Source organism: Thalassophryne amazonica, chromosome 9, assembly GCF_902500255.1.
Source record: "Thalassophryne amazonica chromosome 9, fThaAma1.1, whole genome shotgun sequence".
Lineage (NCBI taxonomy): Eukaryota > Metazoa > Chordata > Actinopteri > Batrachoidiformes > Batrachoididae > Thalassophryne > Thalassophryne amazonica.
Genome location: NC_047111.1, coordinates 87,493,048 through 87,513,091, shown reverse-complemented (window position 1 = coordinate 87,513,091; position 20,044 = coordinate 87,493,048). Strand labels below are relative to the sequence as shown.

Below are 20,044 nucleotides of genomic sequence, written 5' to 3'. Positions count from 1 at the left end.
GACAGGCGTGGAAAAACTCACGCATGTGCATGAGGGTTCAAGCTTATCTGACGCAATCACACGTGATTCAAATCCATATGGTTTTTGAAAAAAATAATAAGGTCCGATACTTTTCTAATAGACCTTGTATAGACCAGTTGATGTCTGAGAAGTACCCATCATATGGAGCAAATAGGCATTAAGGGGCTATTAGCCCATACCACTCTTAAATTAGGAATCACTGCTTTTTGGTTTGTTGCAAAGTCCTGCCCACAACACTGCTTGATTTGTTAGAGAAGTTCAGCTCGTCGGTGCTGAAGGCTGCTGTCCCACAGACTGGGATAGAAGAAGGTAGCAGTGTGCAGACTGGAGCTGTCTTGGCTGTATTTATTTATTTGTTCAACTTCATAATAATGTTATCTGTAGCTCCTTGCACTTTTTGTGTGAAGGTCATGTTGAAAGGTTCTGTCAGTTAAACATATGCTGCAAAACAAAGTTTTGTGTTCCGGGTATCCCAAAAAGGTGCCACAAAATCATTTCACTCCAATTCTGCTATGGCTGATCTGAATTCTGTTTTTTTTTTTTCTTTGACATCAAGATATATGTGAGGTATTTCTACTGATGTAGTTTGAGACTGATCCAGTGAGGATGCCACTTACAGTCAAGCAAAAGGGAAATGGGTGGAATTCTGCTGTACTTTGAGACCAAATCAGTCGTGCAAACCCAACGACAATTTCAATGTCATTTTGCAGTTAGAAAAGCTCCAGACAGAAAGACAATATGGAGGATTGTAAAGAAATTTCAAATTGTTATGGGAACCTTTGCAGTCAGGATGAATGTCTGAACCGCCGCCGTGCACATATTGAGCACATCATATGAATGCCAAAACTCTTACAAACTGAGGTGAAAATAGAAATGAACACCAGAGATAAAATTCCCGGAGCTATGCTTCAAGATGGCATATGACAGATATCAGTATCCAAAAGTGTATAGATTTTCTGTGGCTTTATTTTTGTAGCACTTTTTTTTGGGACACCCTGTAATAAATTTTGGCACTTTTTACTGCAAGCAAATATTGGCCTCAAATATCAATATCGGCCTGCAAACCTTGCTGATAATGGTATCAGCCCTTAAAAATTCATATCTGTCAGCCCCTACTTCTGTGGCTTACCCTCCTTGTGGAGGGTGTCAGTGAGTGTCTTTTGGACAACTGTCAACTCACCAGGGATCAGTGATGCCGGTAACGCCTTACTCTAATCTAACCACTTTTTTTAGTAACACGTAATCTAACACGTTAATCTTTCCAAATCAGTAATCAGATTAAAGTTACTTCTCCAAGTCAGTGTGCGTTACTATTATTTTTGCATTGTGGGTCGATAGCAGCATTAAACTTGGTCCGTGGGCAGGAGGTCAGGGTTCGACTGAACTGCCCACTTTAAGCGAGCTGTGAGCTTTTCATCCACGGTTTTCTGCAGCAGCTACGACTCTTCCTCACCTCTTAAAGCATGGTGACAACAGCACACCTGCACTGAGCTTTACAAAGACATTTTTATGCTTTTTTCCTCCTTTATTTAGAATTCTGAGCTGAGCCGCTCCGTATCTACTCGTTAAAAACAGCTGATCCTCCGCAACGCATCAACAGTTAACTCTATTTTCCACTCAAATGCACCTAAACTCTCTTTTTGAGGACCACATGATGTGAAAACGCAATAAGTCTTTCTTACCTGTAAATCTGGTCATGTTTTCTGCATAAATAAATGTTATCCATTCTTTGTGCTCAAACGCCAAAGCAGGGGCGAATCCAGATGGAAAGGGGCGTGGGGCAGGGATGTGCCCCCCCCCCCCCCCCCGCAACACCCCTAGATTAAAGGTCCAGTTTTGAAGCCTTTTTTTACAACTATTAATACTACTTATAATAATAATAATTTCGACAAGTAAAATGTTTAGAGAGAATTTAAATGTTAGAAAAATGTTAGAAAGAATTTAATAGTTACATTTATAAACAATGTAGGTTAGAAATTGCAAGTTTTACTGTTACAGTGCTGTCATCAGTTAAATATGAGGTCAAAGAGGTCTTTATTTTACTTTTTATAAAACAAGTATTTATTTTCAATGAAGTCAAGAAAGGGTGACTATAAAATGAGTTTTGGCAAAACAAGTATCATTGACTACGTTTACATGCAGCCAATAACCCTTTCATAACCGGAATATTAGCAATAACCCGGTTGTGCACGCCCATGTAAACACCCGCAAAAACCCAAATATGCTCATATTCTGGTTTTTAAAAACCCGAATAAGACCCCTGGGTTACTCCTTTTCTAACCCGAATATCAGGTCATATAAATGCGCATCGGGATATCCCCATAGAAAGGAACATTATTTTGTGTTCTGCACATGTCCTATCCGCAAGGAGTCTTGGTCTTTTGAGTACGGCAACTACTTGTATGTGGCACGCACAACCCACCGGATAGCACAGAAGCAGATGTAAACGGCGCATTGTGTTCTGCGTCCTTATCAGGCGGGCCGGTTGCGGCACCGGTCGGCATATCACCGCGATTGCTCACACTGCCTCCGATGCACTTACCGTGTCTGCGGGCTCGGCAAACAGCGCAGCGGGCCATTCACACCGCCTCCCTCTCTGCTGTGCTTAGCTGTGCCAAATCTGGCAACAGGTCCAGAGACTACGCTTGCTGTTTTGATGTGGAGGCAGCCCGCAGGAGAGAAAAGTGAGAAAAATGTTAATGCCTGTTTGAGAAAAGTGTGTAGTGAGGGGTTTTACACGAAGCAGGATTTGCACGAACGCCAGACCAAATCAAGCACCAGTGGAAGACGTGCGTCACTGTAAAGATGGGGATATTCCAAATGATATCAGTGACCATGTATACAGGAGTAACTAAAAAAAAAAGTAACTAGTAATCTAACTTAGTTACTTTTACAATTGAGTAATCAGTAAAGTAACTAAGTTACTTTTTCAAGGAGTAATCAGTAATCAGTAATTGGATTACTTTTTCAAAGTAACTGTGGCAACACTGCCAGGGATACAGGAGAAGTTGGCCTGATGCGAACTCGGGCCTGGGTGTGAAGTGGGCCCGGGGCTAACACTACCCCTAACCCTAACCTGGGTTGAGCTCTTAACCCTGGCCGAGTTCTCCTGCAGGCAGAGTTCTCACTAGTCTTCCCCATGATTGCAGTTGTTTGTGCTGAACCAGACTGAGAGATTCTTGGTATTTATACTGTATAAACAGCAAGTTAATTTAACTTGAAATTAAATATTCTAATATTTTGAATTTGTTTTTTATTTTTGAGACTTTTTTAATGTATGCTTGAAACAGTTTATATGTAGTGATTCTGAACTATATTTTCACTTTGTGAATTAGCTGACAAAAAGTATTGAATTTTTACACAATTTCTGATTTTTTTGAGATGCACGTGCATGTCATGTTTGAGAGTAATCCTAACAGGTTTGTAATTCTCATGTAATGTATATGTTACGACATCCTTAGGTTAACACTTGTAATATGTTGCTGTCAAACAGGCAGTCAAGAAAGGAAAGAAGGTGTTTGGAGATAAAACCAAAGTTGGAGGAGTGGGAAAGCTCCCTGGTATTGGCTGGGTGAATGGACATCATCAGGAAAATGGGATGGAGACGATGTCCCTGTTTGAGGTGGTTAAGCTGGGGAAGAGTGCCACACAGGTGGGTACACGCTGCTTTGGTGAGGAAATTGGGGCCTGTTTTGTTTGTGCCTTCTTTTTACTCATAGTTGTGAAAATATAACTTATGGTCCACATTGGAACATTTTTGTGTTCATGAAAATTCAGTAAGTTATATCTTATATATTATATTCCAATTCTAAGGTGGAACTATGCCAGTATACAAAGGTATATCTAAAAAGGAAGAATAAAATAGTAGAGTAGAAAAGAGTAAACCCCCAAACCTGACTGATGCTTTAATTCAATGTGACCCCAATTCATACCACAATTATTAATAAAGACAACTAAAAATAAATACAAAATTTTTTGTAATTTATGTCTGTAGCATGGCCCAAGGGTCACGCCTTTGAGTCTGGTCTGCTTGAGGTATTTTCCTTAGAAGGAGTTTTTCCTTACCACTGTTGCTCTGGGGGTTGGTAAGGTTAGACCTGACTTGTGTGAAGCACCTTGAGGCAACCTTGCTGTGATTTGTTGCTATATAAATGAAAATACATTGAAATTGAAAGTGAAAATGATCCCCGACCCACAAAATGGCATCACAGTTAGTGTACAGAATGACACCAGCAGTACTGTCCTCTTCATTAACAACCTCTCCAGATATGTCCGTTCCTTACTTCTCTCTGAAGTGTGCTTTTTAAATGTCAAATTATCCGATCTTCCACTTATACGGTCTCCATGTTCACTCTCTAAATTGTGCAGGTGTCTGTTAAGCAGCTGCAGTTTGGATCAGCCTGCGCATCACTAGTTCTGGCTCCTATAATGTTCAGGGTTTGCATGGACTTGTGGAAACCAGCAACTTATATGTCTGTGTTCTAGAGGAAAGGTTTGCTGACTTTGATAGTGAAATCTGTCATTTTTGCAGAAACAATGGATACCCTGTTTGCAACACTTGAGATATTGAATGAGCAGTCAAAGTGTATGGGTCTGCGATGGTCCTGGATCAAGTTGAAGATCCAGGCTTTTAAAGACGTTCTGGATTTGCCTTCAGAAATGTATTTACATGCAGTGAAAGTGTCAACTGTGTAGAGAGATTAATTTTTCTTGGCAGTTGCAGTCATATCTCTGGATTCTCATTGTTTGAGAGATTCCTGGGAAGAGCTCATGGAGTCATGGTTGCTGGACAGCGGTATCTGGAGATAATGATATCTTTGCAGGAGAGTGAAGGTCCAAGTCTTTAGGGTGCTGCTGCTGACTTGTATGGTTGTGAGACTTGGACCCTAACCAGCAACTTAAAGCAAGGAGTTAATGTATTTACCAGACTATAAGTAACTTCTTCCACTTTTTTTTTTACTTCTTTGATTCGTGCTGTGACTTGTATTTTGAAGTGACTTGTAGGTGCCTCTCAATCTCAAAGGACAAGGACCCAAAGATATGTATGTCACTGCAGAGATAAGTGAATGCCTGGAAAAACACTTTTACCATATATACAGTTGTGCTCAAAAGTTTACATACCCTGGCAGAAGTTTAGTTTTTTGGCCATTTTTCAGAGAATATGAATGATTTTTTTTTTTTTTTTTTTTGTGGTAGTTGTAGACGAGGCTCTCTGATGGTAAAGCTGCCACTGAATATGTCTTGGACTTTATTTACATTAATTACAAAGAAATACAAACAGTATGGCACTTTATGGTAAATCTGCATGGAATAGACAGTTCTCAAAAACTGAGTGACTGTGCAAGAAAGAGAAGGGTGAGGAAAACCACCAAGACACCCAAGCAACCCAGGAGAAGTTATGGGCTTATGTGGCTGTGATTGGAGAAATTGTGCACAGTGCAAGCTTTGCATTTTGCATCACTACTCTTAGCTTCATAGTGGAGTAGAGCAGAGCAGGATCTTCTTTAACCACAACAGATCAAATCCAGGCTTGCATCTCAGATGTACCTTCTGGCAATTTGTAGCTAAACTTTCAGGTCTTCTTTTTAAGAAAATCCTCCTCTATACCACTTCATCGTGAAGATGGATAACTGGTGATACAAATGGCTTCACCCAACCACTAACCATGAGTAAAAAAAGTTTTCGTTTTATTGTACATATTCTCTGAAAAATTGCCAAAAAAAAGAGAAAAATCTGCCAGGGTATGTAAACTTTTGAGCACAACTGTACTTACAATGACTACGATCAAGAACTTGCTAAAAGCCTGAATCTTAGTCTTGATCCAGGATAATCGCAAAAACAGACACTCTGGGTTTCTCACTCAGCTTCACAAGAGTGAAGCTGAGTATTCGTTGATTCCGCAAAGATCACCACATTCTCTGCAAAGTCAAGGTCAGTAAAGCTTTCGTCCACAAAAACACCCAAGTCACTGGTTTTCACAACAATTTCAACACCCAGTCCATCCAAGCATTGAACAGTGTCAGAGCCAGAACACACCCCTAATGAATGGCAGGTTTCACTGGGAAAAACTGTTGAGTCTCTGCATCTACTCCACACAGCACTCACAGTATCCCTGTGTAAGTTGGCTATGATGTCCAGTAACATTTTGGGGAGCGCACACATTCTTAGGATATCGCAGAGAGCACTGTGACCAGCAGAATCAAATGCTGTTTGAAAATCAGCATAGTCTGTAGAAGAAGCACTGCTGATATTCATGCTTGTGTTCTATTAGTACTCACAGGACTAAAATGTGGTCAACAGCTGAGTTGTTGGGCTTGAAGCCAGACTGTTCTTGTTGTTGAGCAGCAAGTTGTTGGAATTTAATTCTGTTAAAAATAATCCTTGCAAGCATCTTTTCTGGCACAGAGAGCAGTGTGATACCTCTGTTGTTCTTACAGTCCATATGATCACCCTTTCAGTGAAGTCTTATGGTTGTTTTACTTTGTAGTCTGTTGTTGATGACTGGATTGAGGCCTACAAAAATGACAGAGACGTAGCTCTCTTGGACTTGATCAACTTCTTCATTCAGTGCTCTGGATGTAAAGGTACCTACTTGTGATGATGTGCCTAACTGTGCTGTATGTCAGGAATGTCTGGTCATAAAAATAAATGTTGCCATTTTTGACTGTTTTCACAGGTGCTGTGAGTGCAGAGATGTTCAGACATATGCAAAACTCTGAGATCATCCGAAGGATGACAGAAGAGTTTGATGAGGTGCTGCAGTCTGGCTTGTTACAATGATTTTTTTTTTTTTAATGACACCATAAATCTGTGTAGCTATTAGTCAGACTAGACAACACAAAGACAGATTTTAGCGAAGGGATGAAACACATTTTGCAAGCTTCCTGGAAAAAGGCTGTGAACAGTGTGAAGCTGAACACAATTTTTATACAGCTAAAAACAATTTTATATTCATTGTATCATATAGGGATTTGGAGAAATAGATTAAATTAAATTTATACATTTGAAGAGAAACATGGTATGTTTAATTGCACATTGGTACTGACACATTTGAGTTAGTTCAGCTGGGAAAGTCCCTTTTTTTTAGTTAAGATTTTCATCAGCAGCCCAGAATCCAGTAAATACTGCTCAGGAAGCAAAATAGTTGTTTTTCAATTTTATCTGCGCAAGTTCTTAATGATCAGAGAAGTGAGGTTGTCAGAGCATATGTGACACCATTGACTCTTTTTGTCTGTTGTCAAACAGGACAGTGGTGACTATCCATTAACTCTGTCAGGGCCACAGTGGAAGAAATTCAGAATAAGCTTTTGTGACTTCATTGCTGTTCTGGTGCGTCAGTGTCAGTACAGCATCATTTACGATGAATACATGATGGACACCATCATCTCACTGCTCACTGGCCTGTCTGACTCACAGGTCAGAGCGTTCAGACATACGAGCACATTAGCAGGTCAGTTTAATGTCTGAAATGTTCTTAGAACTACACGTTTCTCTTCCTGTTGTTTGGAAGCAGTTGATTTTCAGTCGTGCGTCTTATTTGTCACCTTTGACAGCTATGAAGTTGATGACGGCGCTGGTAAATGTCGCTTTGAACCTAAGTATTAACATGGACAACACACAGAGGCAGTATGAAGCTGAGAGGAACAAGGTCATTGGAAAAAGGGCCAATGATAGGTTGGAGCTCCTGTTACAAAAGCGTAAAGAGGTGAGGAGAATATTAGTTTGTGGAACATTGGAGGAGACGTAAATTGCAGCTATATTTTACCCGCCACTCCAGACACTAGTGCTTCATAAAAATTACAATCCTAAAGATTTGTGACACATTTCACAAGTGATCAATGAGTGTATTTAAAATGTCTCAATGTTATATAAGAAATTTTTACTGTTTTTATATAAAATATTTTTAAAAGGATCATTTTGTGTTTATTTCAGCTTCAAGAAAATCAAGATGAAATTGAAAACATGATGAATGCAATTTTCAAAGGAGTATTTGTTCACAGATATCGGTAAGTGAATAGTAATTACACTTGCATATGCAGACTCAGATTTCATTGTGGTGTATTTTTGAACCAGTCAGAACAAACATTTGTTGCTTTAATTAAGATTTTTGGCTTCTTGGCGCCCTCTAGTGTACATTTAATGTCAGCAGCACTTTAAAACCATATGATTTATCTTCAGAAACCTCAAACTGTAGGCTTTTGCTGATGTAAAGTGTTTTGTTTAAACAAAGGGAAAGTACTATATGCGTCTATGCTTAATTTGAGTCGGTTCTGTGTTTGTCAGTGATGCCATTGCTGAAATCCGAGCTAGCTGCATTGAGGAGATCGGGGTGTGGATGAAGTTGTACAGTGATGCTTTCCTCAATGACAGCTATCTGAAGTATGTTGGCTGGACGTTACACGATAAGGTAAACTAATGTTTGATAGTTGATATTTGCTTTTGGTAATGAAATAATGTGATGAGCTGCAAATGGTAAAAAATGGACTGCATTTATATAGCGCTTTCCATCTGCATCAGACGCTCAAAGAGCTTTACAATTATGCCTCACATTCACACAGACACACTCACACACCGATGTCAGGGGATTAAGGACACTGCTGAAGGGTCCTTAATGATTTTTTTCTTTTTTTTTGGGGGGGGGGGGGGGGGGGGGGTCAGGTTGGGATTTGAACAGAGGATCCTCTGGTGTCAAGCCCAACACTTAACCACTAGACCATCACTTCCCTAAAAGACACACCCAGCCTTACGAAGAGCTAACAAGCTAATTAATATTATACCAGGCACAAAATATGAGTAAATTGCTTCTTTAAGCTTCTAAAAAGGTAAACATGCAATATAGTCAAACATTTGAAAACTGTTTTTGCAGTACATTTGTAAAAGATAATTAACTCACTAGTAATTTTCTTGTTGTTTTCTACGGAAGCTCTGAGCTGCCAAGCCCTAATATATATTTGTCTCAGTATCATGTAAGTTTCATGTTATAACGTGATACTTATCACGTTATTTCGTGATATGAAATTATCATGTTATTTCATGATGCGCTATTTTCACGTTATAACGAGAAATTATCACGTTATAACAAGAAATTATCACGTTATTTCGTGATATGAAATTATCACATTATTCCGAGATAAGAAACTATCATGTTATTTCATGATATGCAACTATCACGTTATTCCGAGATATGCAACTATCACGTTATTCTGAGATATGCAACTATCACGTTATTTCGTGTTAAGCATTTATCATGTTATTTCATGATATGTAGGCTATTCAGGTAATTCAGCGCTTCAACACTTCCCAGGTTCCGTCAAGGAACATGGCTCGTCTGTGATGTAGGGGGATTTAAGGATGAATAAAAAGCATGAGCCAATACTTTTGCTATTTGTTTTCACTATAAGAGTAAAAAAAAAAATCAAACAGCCTTAGATAAGTAGCGCCCTTTACTGGTATTCTAGCGCCCTCTAGTGGCGGAATAGCAGAACAGGTATATGGCTGTGTATCAAAGTAAAACCATATTGTTTTCACGTTATAATGTAAAAATACCAGGAAATAACGTGATAACATGAAAAATAACACAAAATAACATGAAAATTTCATAATTCGAAATAACGTGATAATTTCATATTATGAAATAACGTGATAGATTCATATCTCGGAATAACGTGATAATTTCTCATCACGAAATAACATGATAATTTCACGATAAAACGTGAAAATACCATATCATGAAATAACATGATAGTTGTGCATCACAAAATAACGTGATAGATATCACGTTATAACGTAATAAATATCACGTTATAACATGAAACCTTTCACATTATTACATGTTACTGAGTCAAATTATATTTATATGGCTGGCAGCTCCACGTCGCCGTAGTTTTCGCACAGAACGTATTTGGGAAAACATATTTGGACTACATTTTCTTCTAAACAAAAATAAATAAATTAATTAAAAATACATAACTAAATTATTTGTAATTCTAAGTATGGCCTTCCAATTATAAACAAAACATACTTTCTTAAAAACAAATAAGTGTGTTTTTCTTCTTCCACTTCTTAATACTACTTCTTTAGAACTAGCAGAAGAAGAAAATAGTATTTGGTTTAAGGTTAGGGTTAGTTAGGACGTATTTGGGACAACTCATTTTCATGATCAGAAGAAAGACTGAAGCAGTGTTTCTGTTGTATACATTTGTTTGTTCTGGACTTGAATATGATTGTCACAAAACTCTGAGGAATCACTTCCTTCGTTGGAGCTGGCCTTTTTTAATCTTTATTTTCTCGAGATTGGCACACTGTATAGAGTTGCACAAATACTCAAGATATAATGATGTTCATGAGGCTCCAGTCGTATGCATGAACATCATAGTGCCATGTTCCTAAAACATCTGATGGTGTTCACTGAACACCGGTAAATGGAAGGACTGTTTAAAAACTGTTATTCTCCTCATTCTGACCGTTGTGAACATGCCTTTGTGCACATGTACAGCACAATTAAACCAGACTCTATATATAGGTGTTAAACCCACAGAACTGTGTGAATAAAATAATCTTATGAACACTTCACAGATCTCAGTCAGCTTCTTCATGTACAACAGGAGCAGTTCACAAACGGCAAACTATGTTAAAACACTTCATTGCACCCCTCTCTAGTGTGCCTTAATTGTGGCAACATGATGAGGAAAAAACAAATGGTCATGTCACTCATGGTGCCATCTCGGGCTCAAAATAGCATTCGCTGTTAATCTATCTGCATGTAAATCCAGCTATTTTACTTATTTATTCGCTGAAAATGCCAGGTTGCTGTGCATTTGGAGGCACAAATAAACACAGCAAGGGCTTCAAGATGTACAGATTCCCTTCAGTTCCAAACAGAAGAAAAATTTGGGAAAATAAAGTCAGCCGTGTGGGATGGAAGCAACTTCATCATCAAAGCTTTGAGAGGTAATAATAATAATAATAAATTTTATTTGTACCGCACTTTATATTTGAATGCAAATCTCAAGGTGCACATAAAACAGCAATAAGAGAGATAAGATAGGATAAAATTACAATACATCATACATACATTAGTTAAAAACTAGCTGTAAGCTTTTCTAAAAAGGAAGGTTTTTAAACCTTTCTTAAAAGCATCCACCATCTGTGGGGCCCTGAGGTGGTCTGGGAGGGCATTCCACAGGCGGGGAGCAGCAGCCTCGAAGGCCCGGTCCCCCATGGTCTTGAGCCGTGTCCTGGGCGGGAGCAGACGGTGCTGTTGGCCTGACCGGGTTCTGCCAGAGGTATGTGGAGTGAGGAGGTCAGTGAGGTAGGTGGGGGCATCACCATGGAGACAGTGGTGGGTGTGCAGAAGGATCTTGTACTCTATATGGAAGTGAATAGGAAGCCAGTGGAGGGTGTGAAGGATGGGGGTGATGTGCTCGTGTTTCCGCACCCTCATCAGGTAAATTTATTGTTCAGTCCCACGTAAAGTAAAACTCATAAAAAGCATAAATCAGGCTTTAAATTAATTTAATAAATCATCACAAATTGTAAATTTGAAAGCTTAACTATTTTTATATTTATTTTGATAGCACCTGTACCTGGATGTGTTGCTGTATGTGGTTTAAAAATGATAAAAAAAATGTTGAAAACATTAAAGGTTCATCCAGTAGTTCAGCGCAGTTGGAACCAAAATGGCGCCATGCTCCGAGTTGATGTCACTCAATTAAGGCACACTACCTAACCTCTTCCTAGCCCCCCCCCCCATATTTTGACCATATTTTGTGTTGTGATTACCACAATGTGAACAACTTGACTGCCACATTCCAATGTCAGTCATCACATTGTAGTATCTTAAGTTTAATTTGCGGGGCAAATATTTACAGAAAGTTGCACAGCTAAATCTTAGTACTTTAGCCCGAGCAACAGCCTGAATCCAAAACTCTAAAGAGCATCCACATCTTTTCACTTAACTTAACTTGTTCATTTGAGTTCATAAATGCGTCCCTTTCGCTGCTCCGTTGTTTTCACTGTCGCCACAGCAGATTTGACATGGATCTGCATGTTGATTTGTCACAGGTTTTATGCCGAATGCCCTTCCTGACACAACTCCATGTTACATGGAGAAATGTGGCAGGAGTGGAGTTTGAACAGGGAGTCTTCTGCACTGAAACAGTTAGCTTAGCATTTGGACAAAGTCGCACAGCTATATTTCTAAACCATGAAGAGACTAAAAAATTCTGTACAGCTTAACAAAACTAAATCAAACTATTTTCACTTGTGACTTGGAATCTTGTTAAAGTTGAGGGCCACATGGACTCCAACCAATGATTTATAAAGGAAAATCACAGAAATCATCAGAGGTGCCCAAACTTTTACATACAACTCTATTGCGATACATGTCGATACTGACGATACTAGGGTTGGATATTGAGAACGAGTTCTTTTTGAGTATCGTTAAGAAATGATTCGATCCACCGATATCAATAGCGTTTTTGCTTAACGATTCCCTTATCGGCCCTTCAGAGCAGCCGTTGTTTTTGAGAGTGTTTGTCTGGAAAATAAGCATTTCTCTACATCGAATACAGACCCTGCAGCGGCTCTGTAATCAACTGTTTCTGCAGTGCGCCACCACTTTGAAGGGTGAACCAATGAAGTAATGCTTCGATCCACTAGCTCCTTGGTTCTTTGATTTGCTGCTCTTCAGAAATGGCAAGTCCGCTTCTTAACCCCTCTCAAAGCCATTAAAATAATGTGAGTCACTTTTGTGTGGATTAAAGTCACTAACTGGGACTCATGTCTTGTTGCAGTCAAGAAATGAGAATCATCCTCCATTGCGTTGGCACAGCTCCAAACGCTGCACCACTCTCTGCTGAGACAGAGTCCGTTCGGAATTAATAACTTCAAAACAAATTGCTGCTTTAAATAAAATGGCACCTCTTACAAACGTTGTAATACAACAACATTGAGGCTTATAGTAAATAAATATGAAATTGGTCACTGGATCCTTGATCTCTGGACATACTGTAAATAAAAATCAGTAGAATCTGTACATGGTCACTGGATCCTTGATGTACATGATGAATACTAGATCTCTGGATATAAATAGAAATAAACAATTTGTAGTTTTTGTCGAAAGCATTTCCTTTCAGATATTAATGACACAATTGTAACTCCATAGACTCTGAGCAGAGCTCTTCAGCTGGCTGCTGCACATCAGGATGTAATTCATAAAATATGCAGGATGTCTCATTTTGGGGAAAAAACCCTGGGTTTGGTCGGTTGTAGTTTATTTTTTGTATTGTAACGTTTGGAAAGAGGTGTCATTTGATTTAAAACGGCGATTTGCTAATTGCCATCAAAATCTACACGGCTCTTTGGAGCTGCGCACTTAGTCCCACAAAACGGGATATTATTATTACGATTATCATTATTATTATTATTTCCTTTACCTGATGGACAACTTCAGTTTGCACATTGGCTGGTGCTGACACCAGTGGACTTGTCACTTCTGAAAACTAGCTAAGCAGAGAACCAGCGAACAGTGGGTCGAAGCGCTGCTTCGTTGCTTCAAGCTTCAACCGGACGACAAACTCGCTGCTGTCTGTAATCAATGTAGAGAAATAATTATTTTCTGAGTCAGATTCAGATTCAATTTATTATTTTACCCTTGGGTAAAATTAGTTTACAGTGGATAAACACCATCAAAATAACAGCTGCTCCAGTGTCCGGAACCATCCACGGTGCATTCAATGTGCCTTGGAAAAAATTGATGCAAGCAGGCAGCGAGCAATCCAGCCCAATTTAACCCGTCAATTGAATCGATGCACATTGAATGAATCGATGCACTCACATTGCGCATGTTTGTATCTAGATACTGATTCGTATCGATTAATCTCCACATCCCTAGAATCTGGTCATACATTCAAGAGCATGTTGAGACATTTAAATATTCGTGAGGGAATTGGAGTGAAGTTGCTGCTGTTTCGCATCGAAAGAAGCCAGCTGAGGTTGTTTGGGCATGGTGTGAGCATGCCCCCTGAACGGCTCTCTAGGGAGGTCTTCCTGGCACGTCCAATTGGTAGAAGGTCCCTGGGATGAGCTCCCAGCTGCCTTACGAATGCCTAGCAATCCCCCAGGAAGAGTTAGAGTGGCCTGGCCAGGGATAGGGAAGTCTGGGATAGGCTGCTTAGTCTGCTGCCACTGCATTCTGGACCCAGATAAGCAGCAGAAAATGAATGAATAAATAATTGTGATTGTGTATTATTATGGCCCCTTCACACATAACACGAAATTAGACAAAAGAAGCAGAAACCAGCTGTAAATCCCCGAACAAAACAAACAAAATGGGGAACCGCGAAACATTCCACCTGCTGTCGGGAGGGACACACGGCTGGCCAGGCGTGCATGATACTGCGTTGATGGTTTTGTGCACGCTCATGCTTGCGCCCACGAACACAGTGCGAGCATGTGGAAAGTCATTCACACAGCTGCGGAGCAAAAACAAAACAAAACACAATTTAATAGTACTTCATTCCTGTTATAAAGAGCAGACTTATCCTCCGCCTAGACATACACCAGGAAGTAATGAAATGACATGGACTACTGTTCTCCCTTTTATGTTTTACATGAATTACCTGATGTGTTTGTCTCATGTAGACATCAGCCGGGCTCTCGTCTCACAAAGAGACGGCTCTCATGTCATGAAGAACTGGTGTCGCAGACCGAACGGTCTGCCCCTAAAAAATGGTCCGCCTTTTGCATCTGCGCATGCATCATTTCAGACCAAAGCAGCATGTCTAAGACAGAGTCTCTTCACCCAGAGCAATAGAATGGATTAATTGGATTATTAACCATCAGATGATAAAGGTAAAACCTCTTAAATCATTCTAAAGTCTGTTTTAAACAGAAATGAAGCCACTGGAAGCAGAAACTCAGCGAAAATCCATGACGCTTTGAAATGACCGACGCACAGTGAGCGTATCAGCGAGCAGCTCATTCAGCCACAGTGCTCTGATAGCTTCCACCGTCTTTTATTATCAAATAATGCTGAATTTATGTGGAAATGATTGTTGTACAAAAGCTTCAGATGTGTGTTGCTCAGATAGATGATGACTGGAATGCAGTTTTAAGCAGAAACGAGGTTTTAGTCCGTGAACCGTGGCTAATGACACATATGCAGATGCAAAAAACGGACCGATTTTTTTTAAGGGGGACTGTTCGGTTGGCAACACTGGCTCTCATGTCACAAACAGCCGGCTCTTGTGTCACGAAGAGCCGGTTCCTGCCGGCACGGCGTGTCCAACGCACAGTGATCCGCTGGTGACCATGTTGCAAATGTGATATGTGTTCTAAGTATTACAGTGTGGGAAAATTCTGCAGCTACACGCGCCTCGTGGTGGCATCCAGCGTAGCGGTGCGCTGACGCGGCCGTCAGCTGACAGGCTATGTGTTTTAAATTTATTTCCACGTGAGAACAGCATGCTGATGTCCGCACTTCATGGTAAAGTTATGCGTGGTCATATTCTACAAGCCACTACAGGTGTTCTCCAGTTGTGACTTGCGAGCACAGATATCTGAACAGCTGCAGATCACAGGGACACGCCCATTTGTCTTGGACCCCGTCAGGTCACAGAAAAAAAGGCTCACTCTGTTCCTTTGTTCTATGATTTTAATTTTATGTATGTATTATTATTTTATGTCCTGCATCTGTCTGATGTCTATGTTTTTAATGTAACACCTTGTGTGCACGGTCAGGTCCAGCTGACATTCGGCGGTCAGCTGACAGACGCTGTATGCCCACAGCGAAGCGTATGAGCAAAGCGATCACACGTGAATGAGTTCATGCCTTTACCCTTATTTGTTTTATTTAATTTCCACTGTTTCTTTCAGTCATGTAAATGACAATTTACGTGGTGGAAGTGACATCAGCCTGCTTGACCGGCTCATTATTTTCACACCGTGCTGCGCGCTCAGACACTGGCCCGTCCTCATGATCGTGTCTCTACGTACTCATCAGCATATCATGAGGGCATGAGCGCCTGCCCACACATGTGCATTGCATGTTCACCAGCTGAGTTGCAGTACACAGCGGTCAGTTGTTCCAGCAGCGCACTGTGCTGGACAGCGACCGGGCTCCAGAACCCCCAGCCACAGCTGACAATGTTGGATTCTCATGGTGTGTGTGTGTGCGCGCACATGCTGGGGGGGGGGGGGTTCGACACAATCACACCCATGTTTGTTGCTTGGAAATGCCACAGTCGTGTTGAATTTATGCAATTTTCACAGACAGCTTGAATGTGGTCATCTGCTCTCTACTCTTGTGCTGGGAGCACAAATAGCCACGCCTTTTCTAAGTGCCCAGCGAGTGGTGTTGGATGTTCGTGTGTGGCCCCTGGAATTTGGCTGACACCTGCCAAGAGAGGGGTCTAATGGACACTGACAGGGCACTCACTGTTTTTCGGCCACTGGTATGCACAAATGGCTGTGGCAACAGCTGTACGAGGTGTTTGAGGTGGCTTCGATTTTTCATGACTGGCATGTAATTCCTCCTTCATGCACCATCCGGCTTCAATCGTGTTATGTGTGAAGGGGCCTTTAAGTATATTAATGACATAATTTGCCATTGTTCTGTCTGTGATTGTGGCAGAAGCATATGTGATGAGCACTGAAATCTTTTATGTTTTCCTACTGTAACTCCAGCAAGGTGAAGTCCGGCTAAAGTGCCTGACGGCCCTGCAAGGCCTATACTACAACAGAGACCTCAGTGCCCGACTGGAGCTCTTCACCAGTCGCTTCAAGGTGGGTCTGCTGCTACAGCGCTACATGAGTTGTTCTTTTGTGTTGCAAACTCTCATTTTAAAATAATTTTGTTGCCACCTATTGTATTTAACTGAATTGTAGTGACAGATTTTATCCCTGACCTATTATATAGAATGAACTACATACCTACATCCAGGTAAACCTGTAGAGTGGACTATCCGTGACATGAACTCATGAATTTGTGCTTGTTTACAGGATCGCATTGTGTCTATGACTTTGGACAAAGAATATGATGTTGCAGTGCAAGCCATTAAACTTTTAACACTTGTCTTGCAGTGAGTAACCTTTTTTCATAATGGGTTCAAAATATGTTCTTGACAGTATGCAGTTTATTTTGTTTTTGAAACTATAATATGACTAAATTCTGGAAATATTAAATACTGTAAGTATACAAACTATTTCAGAAAGGATTTCATGTTTTGACACCCAAGGGGCACTAATCCTGTACTTTATAGTAATGCTCACATATTGTTATTGTTTATAGGTTGGTTAGTCTATTGTAAGTATATTTCTAGATTATTGTTATTATTGTCAGCTGGCCGACTAAGAATGTTGCATCTTGCATCAGAAGCAGCGACGAGGTTCTGACTGCAGAGGATTGTGAGAGTGTGTATCATCTGGTATACTCGGCTCATCGGCCCATTGCTGTTTCAGCAGGAGAATTTCTCTTTAAGAAGTAAGTGAATTGAATGGAGCTTTAAAATGTGCCAAGAATTTGCGTTACACATGCCATTATATTGTATGAACAAGTTATTCTGTTAAGCCAGTTGTTGAACTTGAGTTTAAACGGAGAAAACCCTAAAGGAATGTTCTACTTTTCCGCTTCCATTTCACAGTGTTCTGCCTCTCTGCTACCGGAATACAGCTCTAAAATGCTTGTAGTGCGATTTATTTATTTATTTATTATAAACAGAAAATGGCACATGTACTCATCTTGGATTTAATAGTTCTTCCTATCCTCATAGTAAAGTAAAAAGCAAGAGTAAGAAGTAGAGCAGGTGGGATAGTTGTGATATGGGATAGAAGTACAACTTCCAAAATATAGGCCAGCGTTTGATTCAAAATGTGTGTTTTCAGCTACCTGTCTGTGTCTTTGGTACACCCAGCTGTGATGGGTGCCAGTCTTGAGTGGGGAAGTAACTCACTATGTAAAACCTGCCCTGATAAATAACAGGACAGAGGTGAAACAGTTTAGATTAAAAAAAAAGAAAACTTAAACTGGAAGGGCACTCTGAGAGTGCAGATCCCTACCAAAACCAGTAAGCTATTCTTCTATGAGATGCGTTTGTAGCCCTTACAAATGCCTATTTTGTTTCCCTGGAGCTGAACTTTTATTTGCGTGTACACTAAGTGTTATACATTCATAGATGTTAGCACTGTAATATCCCACAGTATTTAAGATAAGATTGAAAAGCACAAAGTAATAAATATATACCCTGAGAGATGCATCCAGCTGAGTTCTCCTCTTGTGTTCGCATACAGTAGCCATGAAGAATCGCACCTGCTCCAGCTCCAAAGTTGTCTCCTGTCAAAAAATCTAAAATGTAGGAACACATGACAGTCTGTAAAGAGCTTCACGTTTGTGTTGCTTTCATCTGTCATTTGTCCGTTCACAGTCACTAATCCGGTCAGCAGGTAATGCTATTAAACAGCCGGGTGTGGCTCCGGTGTCCATGGCACATCTCTCACTTTAACATAACCAAAGGCAGTCACGTTATCTCAAAGTCTTATTGTTCTCACCTTTAAACACACAAATAAATTCCTTCTTTCTCTGCGACTCCAGCTCCAGGTAGTTTCTGAAGCGCATTTCTCCATTCTTTGCAGGAGGTGTAATCAAAACGCGTCCGCTTCTCTCTCAAAAATCTTCTGTGGGGAAAAATGAACAACTAATAAACACGACTGGTTATGATGAACCCTTCCAAAATACACCTGTTCACCATCTCAGCATATTCACCATGAAAGTCCACAAAAAACACTTTCGAGATGCAAAAAAATTCCAGTTTTCCCATTCGTTCCAATGAAGGGTGTGAGGGGGCAGTCCCTCACGTGATGTCACCAAAGTCATGTTTTCTGACGGACTCACTTTTCTGAGCATTTATTAGCTGAAGGTGAACTCAGTCTACTTTCCCCATATCTATGACTTAATTTATCAGGGAATATGGCATCAGAAATAAAGCACAGTACATCAGTATTTTCATACTGATGTAGCTCATTTGACATTTCATTGACCAGAGATATGCACTTTAAGTTTCTTGGAAATTTGGCAGGTATTTTTTGAGTAATCTTGCTGACGAGCTCAATGGAGCATCAAAAATTGTGAAAATCATGTAAAATAATACAGCCAGGTGGTGTTTGATTTCTGATCTTCATATGTGATATCTTGCGTTTATCTCAAATCTGCCATTTTACTGACTTTTTAAACCACCTTGTCTGTTGTACTAATTCAAGGCTTTTCAGCCATCGTGGTCCTGAGGAGGAAGGACGACCCAGGAGGGGCAGACAGAGTCTCAATGGCAACCTTATCAAGACTACTGTCTTTTTCTACTTGGAGAGTGAGGTAACCATGCATTTCTCACTTCCAGATGTAAACCCATTGTTCACCTAACTCATTCTGGTTTTTGAGAGTAATACACGTACTTTAGGTCCAGTTTTTCTTTTTTTTTTTTTCTTTTTTTTTTGATCAGTCTGAATGAATTTGTAAGGCAATTCATAATCTCTTGATGATGAGTACTTTACAGTACATAGGACAAACATGTTGCAATTTGAGTCAGCAGTGTTTTTGACATAAAATGTGCAGCTGTGAATACAATGTAGTGCCAGATGCAAAGTTAAACTTGTAGCTCAACACAGCAAACCATTTAAAATTAAAACAGGCTTCAGCAAATGGTCAAAATCTGTGCCATTGCAATCTGAGCCATTGCCAATATCTAGCCAAGAAAATAACAGCGATGGTGAATTCTTATCTAATTGTAGTTACTTTTTTAGATATTTTGCAAAAAAATGGAATGGGGTGAATATTAAACTTTGTTCTGACACTTAGATTTGCTATGGTGGATATTTTACAGTGCATGTACATGTGCATTTTTTTTAGATTTTTACAAATGTGTGTGTGTGTGTGTATATATATATATATATATATATATATATATATATATATATATATATATACAAAACACAACAAACAAACAACTAAAAAAAATCACATGTACTTAAGTAT

General features: G+C 39.9%; 1 protein-coding gene and 1 long non-coding RNA gene across 3 annotated transcripts in view; one reads left to right on the top strand and one right to left on the bottom strand.

Moving 5' to 3' along the window:
• Positions 1-20,044, top strand: part of LOC117517599 (cohesin subunit SA-2-like) — an 84,173-nt gene that overhangs the window by 35,583 nt on the left and 28,546 nt on the right. For both annotated transcript variants that reach the window (XM_034178687.1, XM_034178686.1), the window contains exons 4-14: positions 3,515-3,673; positions 6,509-6,605; positions 6,698-6,774; positions 7,267-7,471; positions 7,575-7,726; positions 7,954-8,027; positions 8,305-8,428; positions 16,708-16,806; positions 17,023-17,102; positions 17,396-17,503; positions 19,276-19,384. In XM_034178687.1, the coding sequence (XP_034034578.1) occupies positions 3,515-3,673; positions 6,509-6,605; positions 6,698-6,774; positions 7,267-7,471; positions 7,575-7,726; positions 7,954-8,027; positions 8,305-8,428; positions 16,708-16,806; positions 17,023-17,102; positions 17,396-17,503; positions 19,276-19,384 (1,284 nt within the window). The remainder of the gene's footprint in view (positions 1-3,514; positions 3,674-6,508; positions 6,606-6,697; positions 6,775-7,266; positions 7,472-7,574; positions 7,727-7,953; positions 8,028-8,304; positions 8,429-16,707; positions 16,807-17,022; positions 17,103-17,395; positions 17,504-19,275; positions 19,385-20,044) is intronic.
• Positions 99-18,498, bottom strand: LOC117517600. Its single transcript, XR_004562767.1, has 3 exons — positions 18,406-18,498; positions 2,544-2,548; positions 99-109 (listed from the first exon to the last, which is right to left on the bottom strand). It is a non-coding gene; the product is annotated as an uncharacterized LOC117517600 (long non-coding RNA).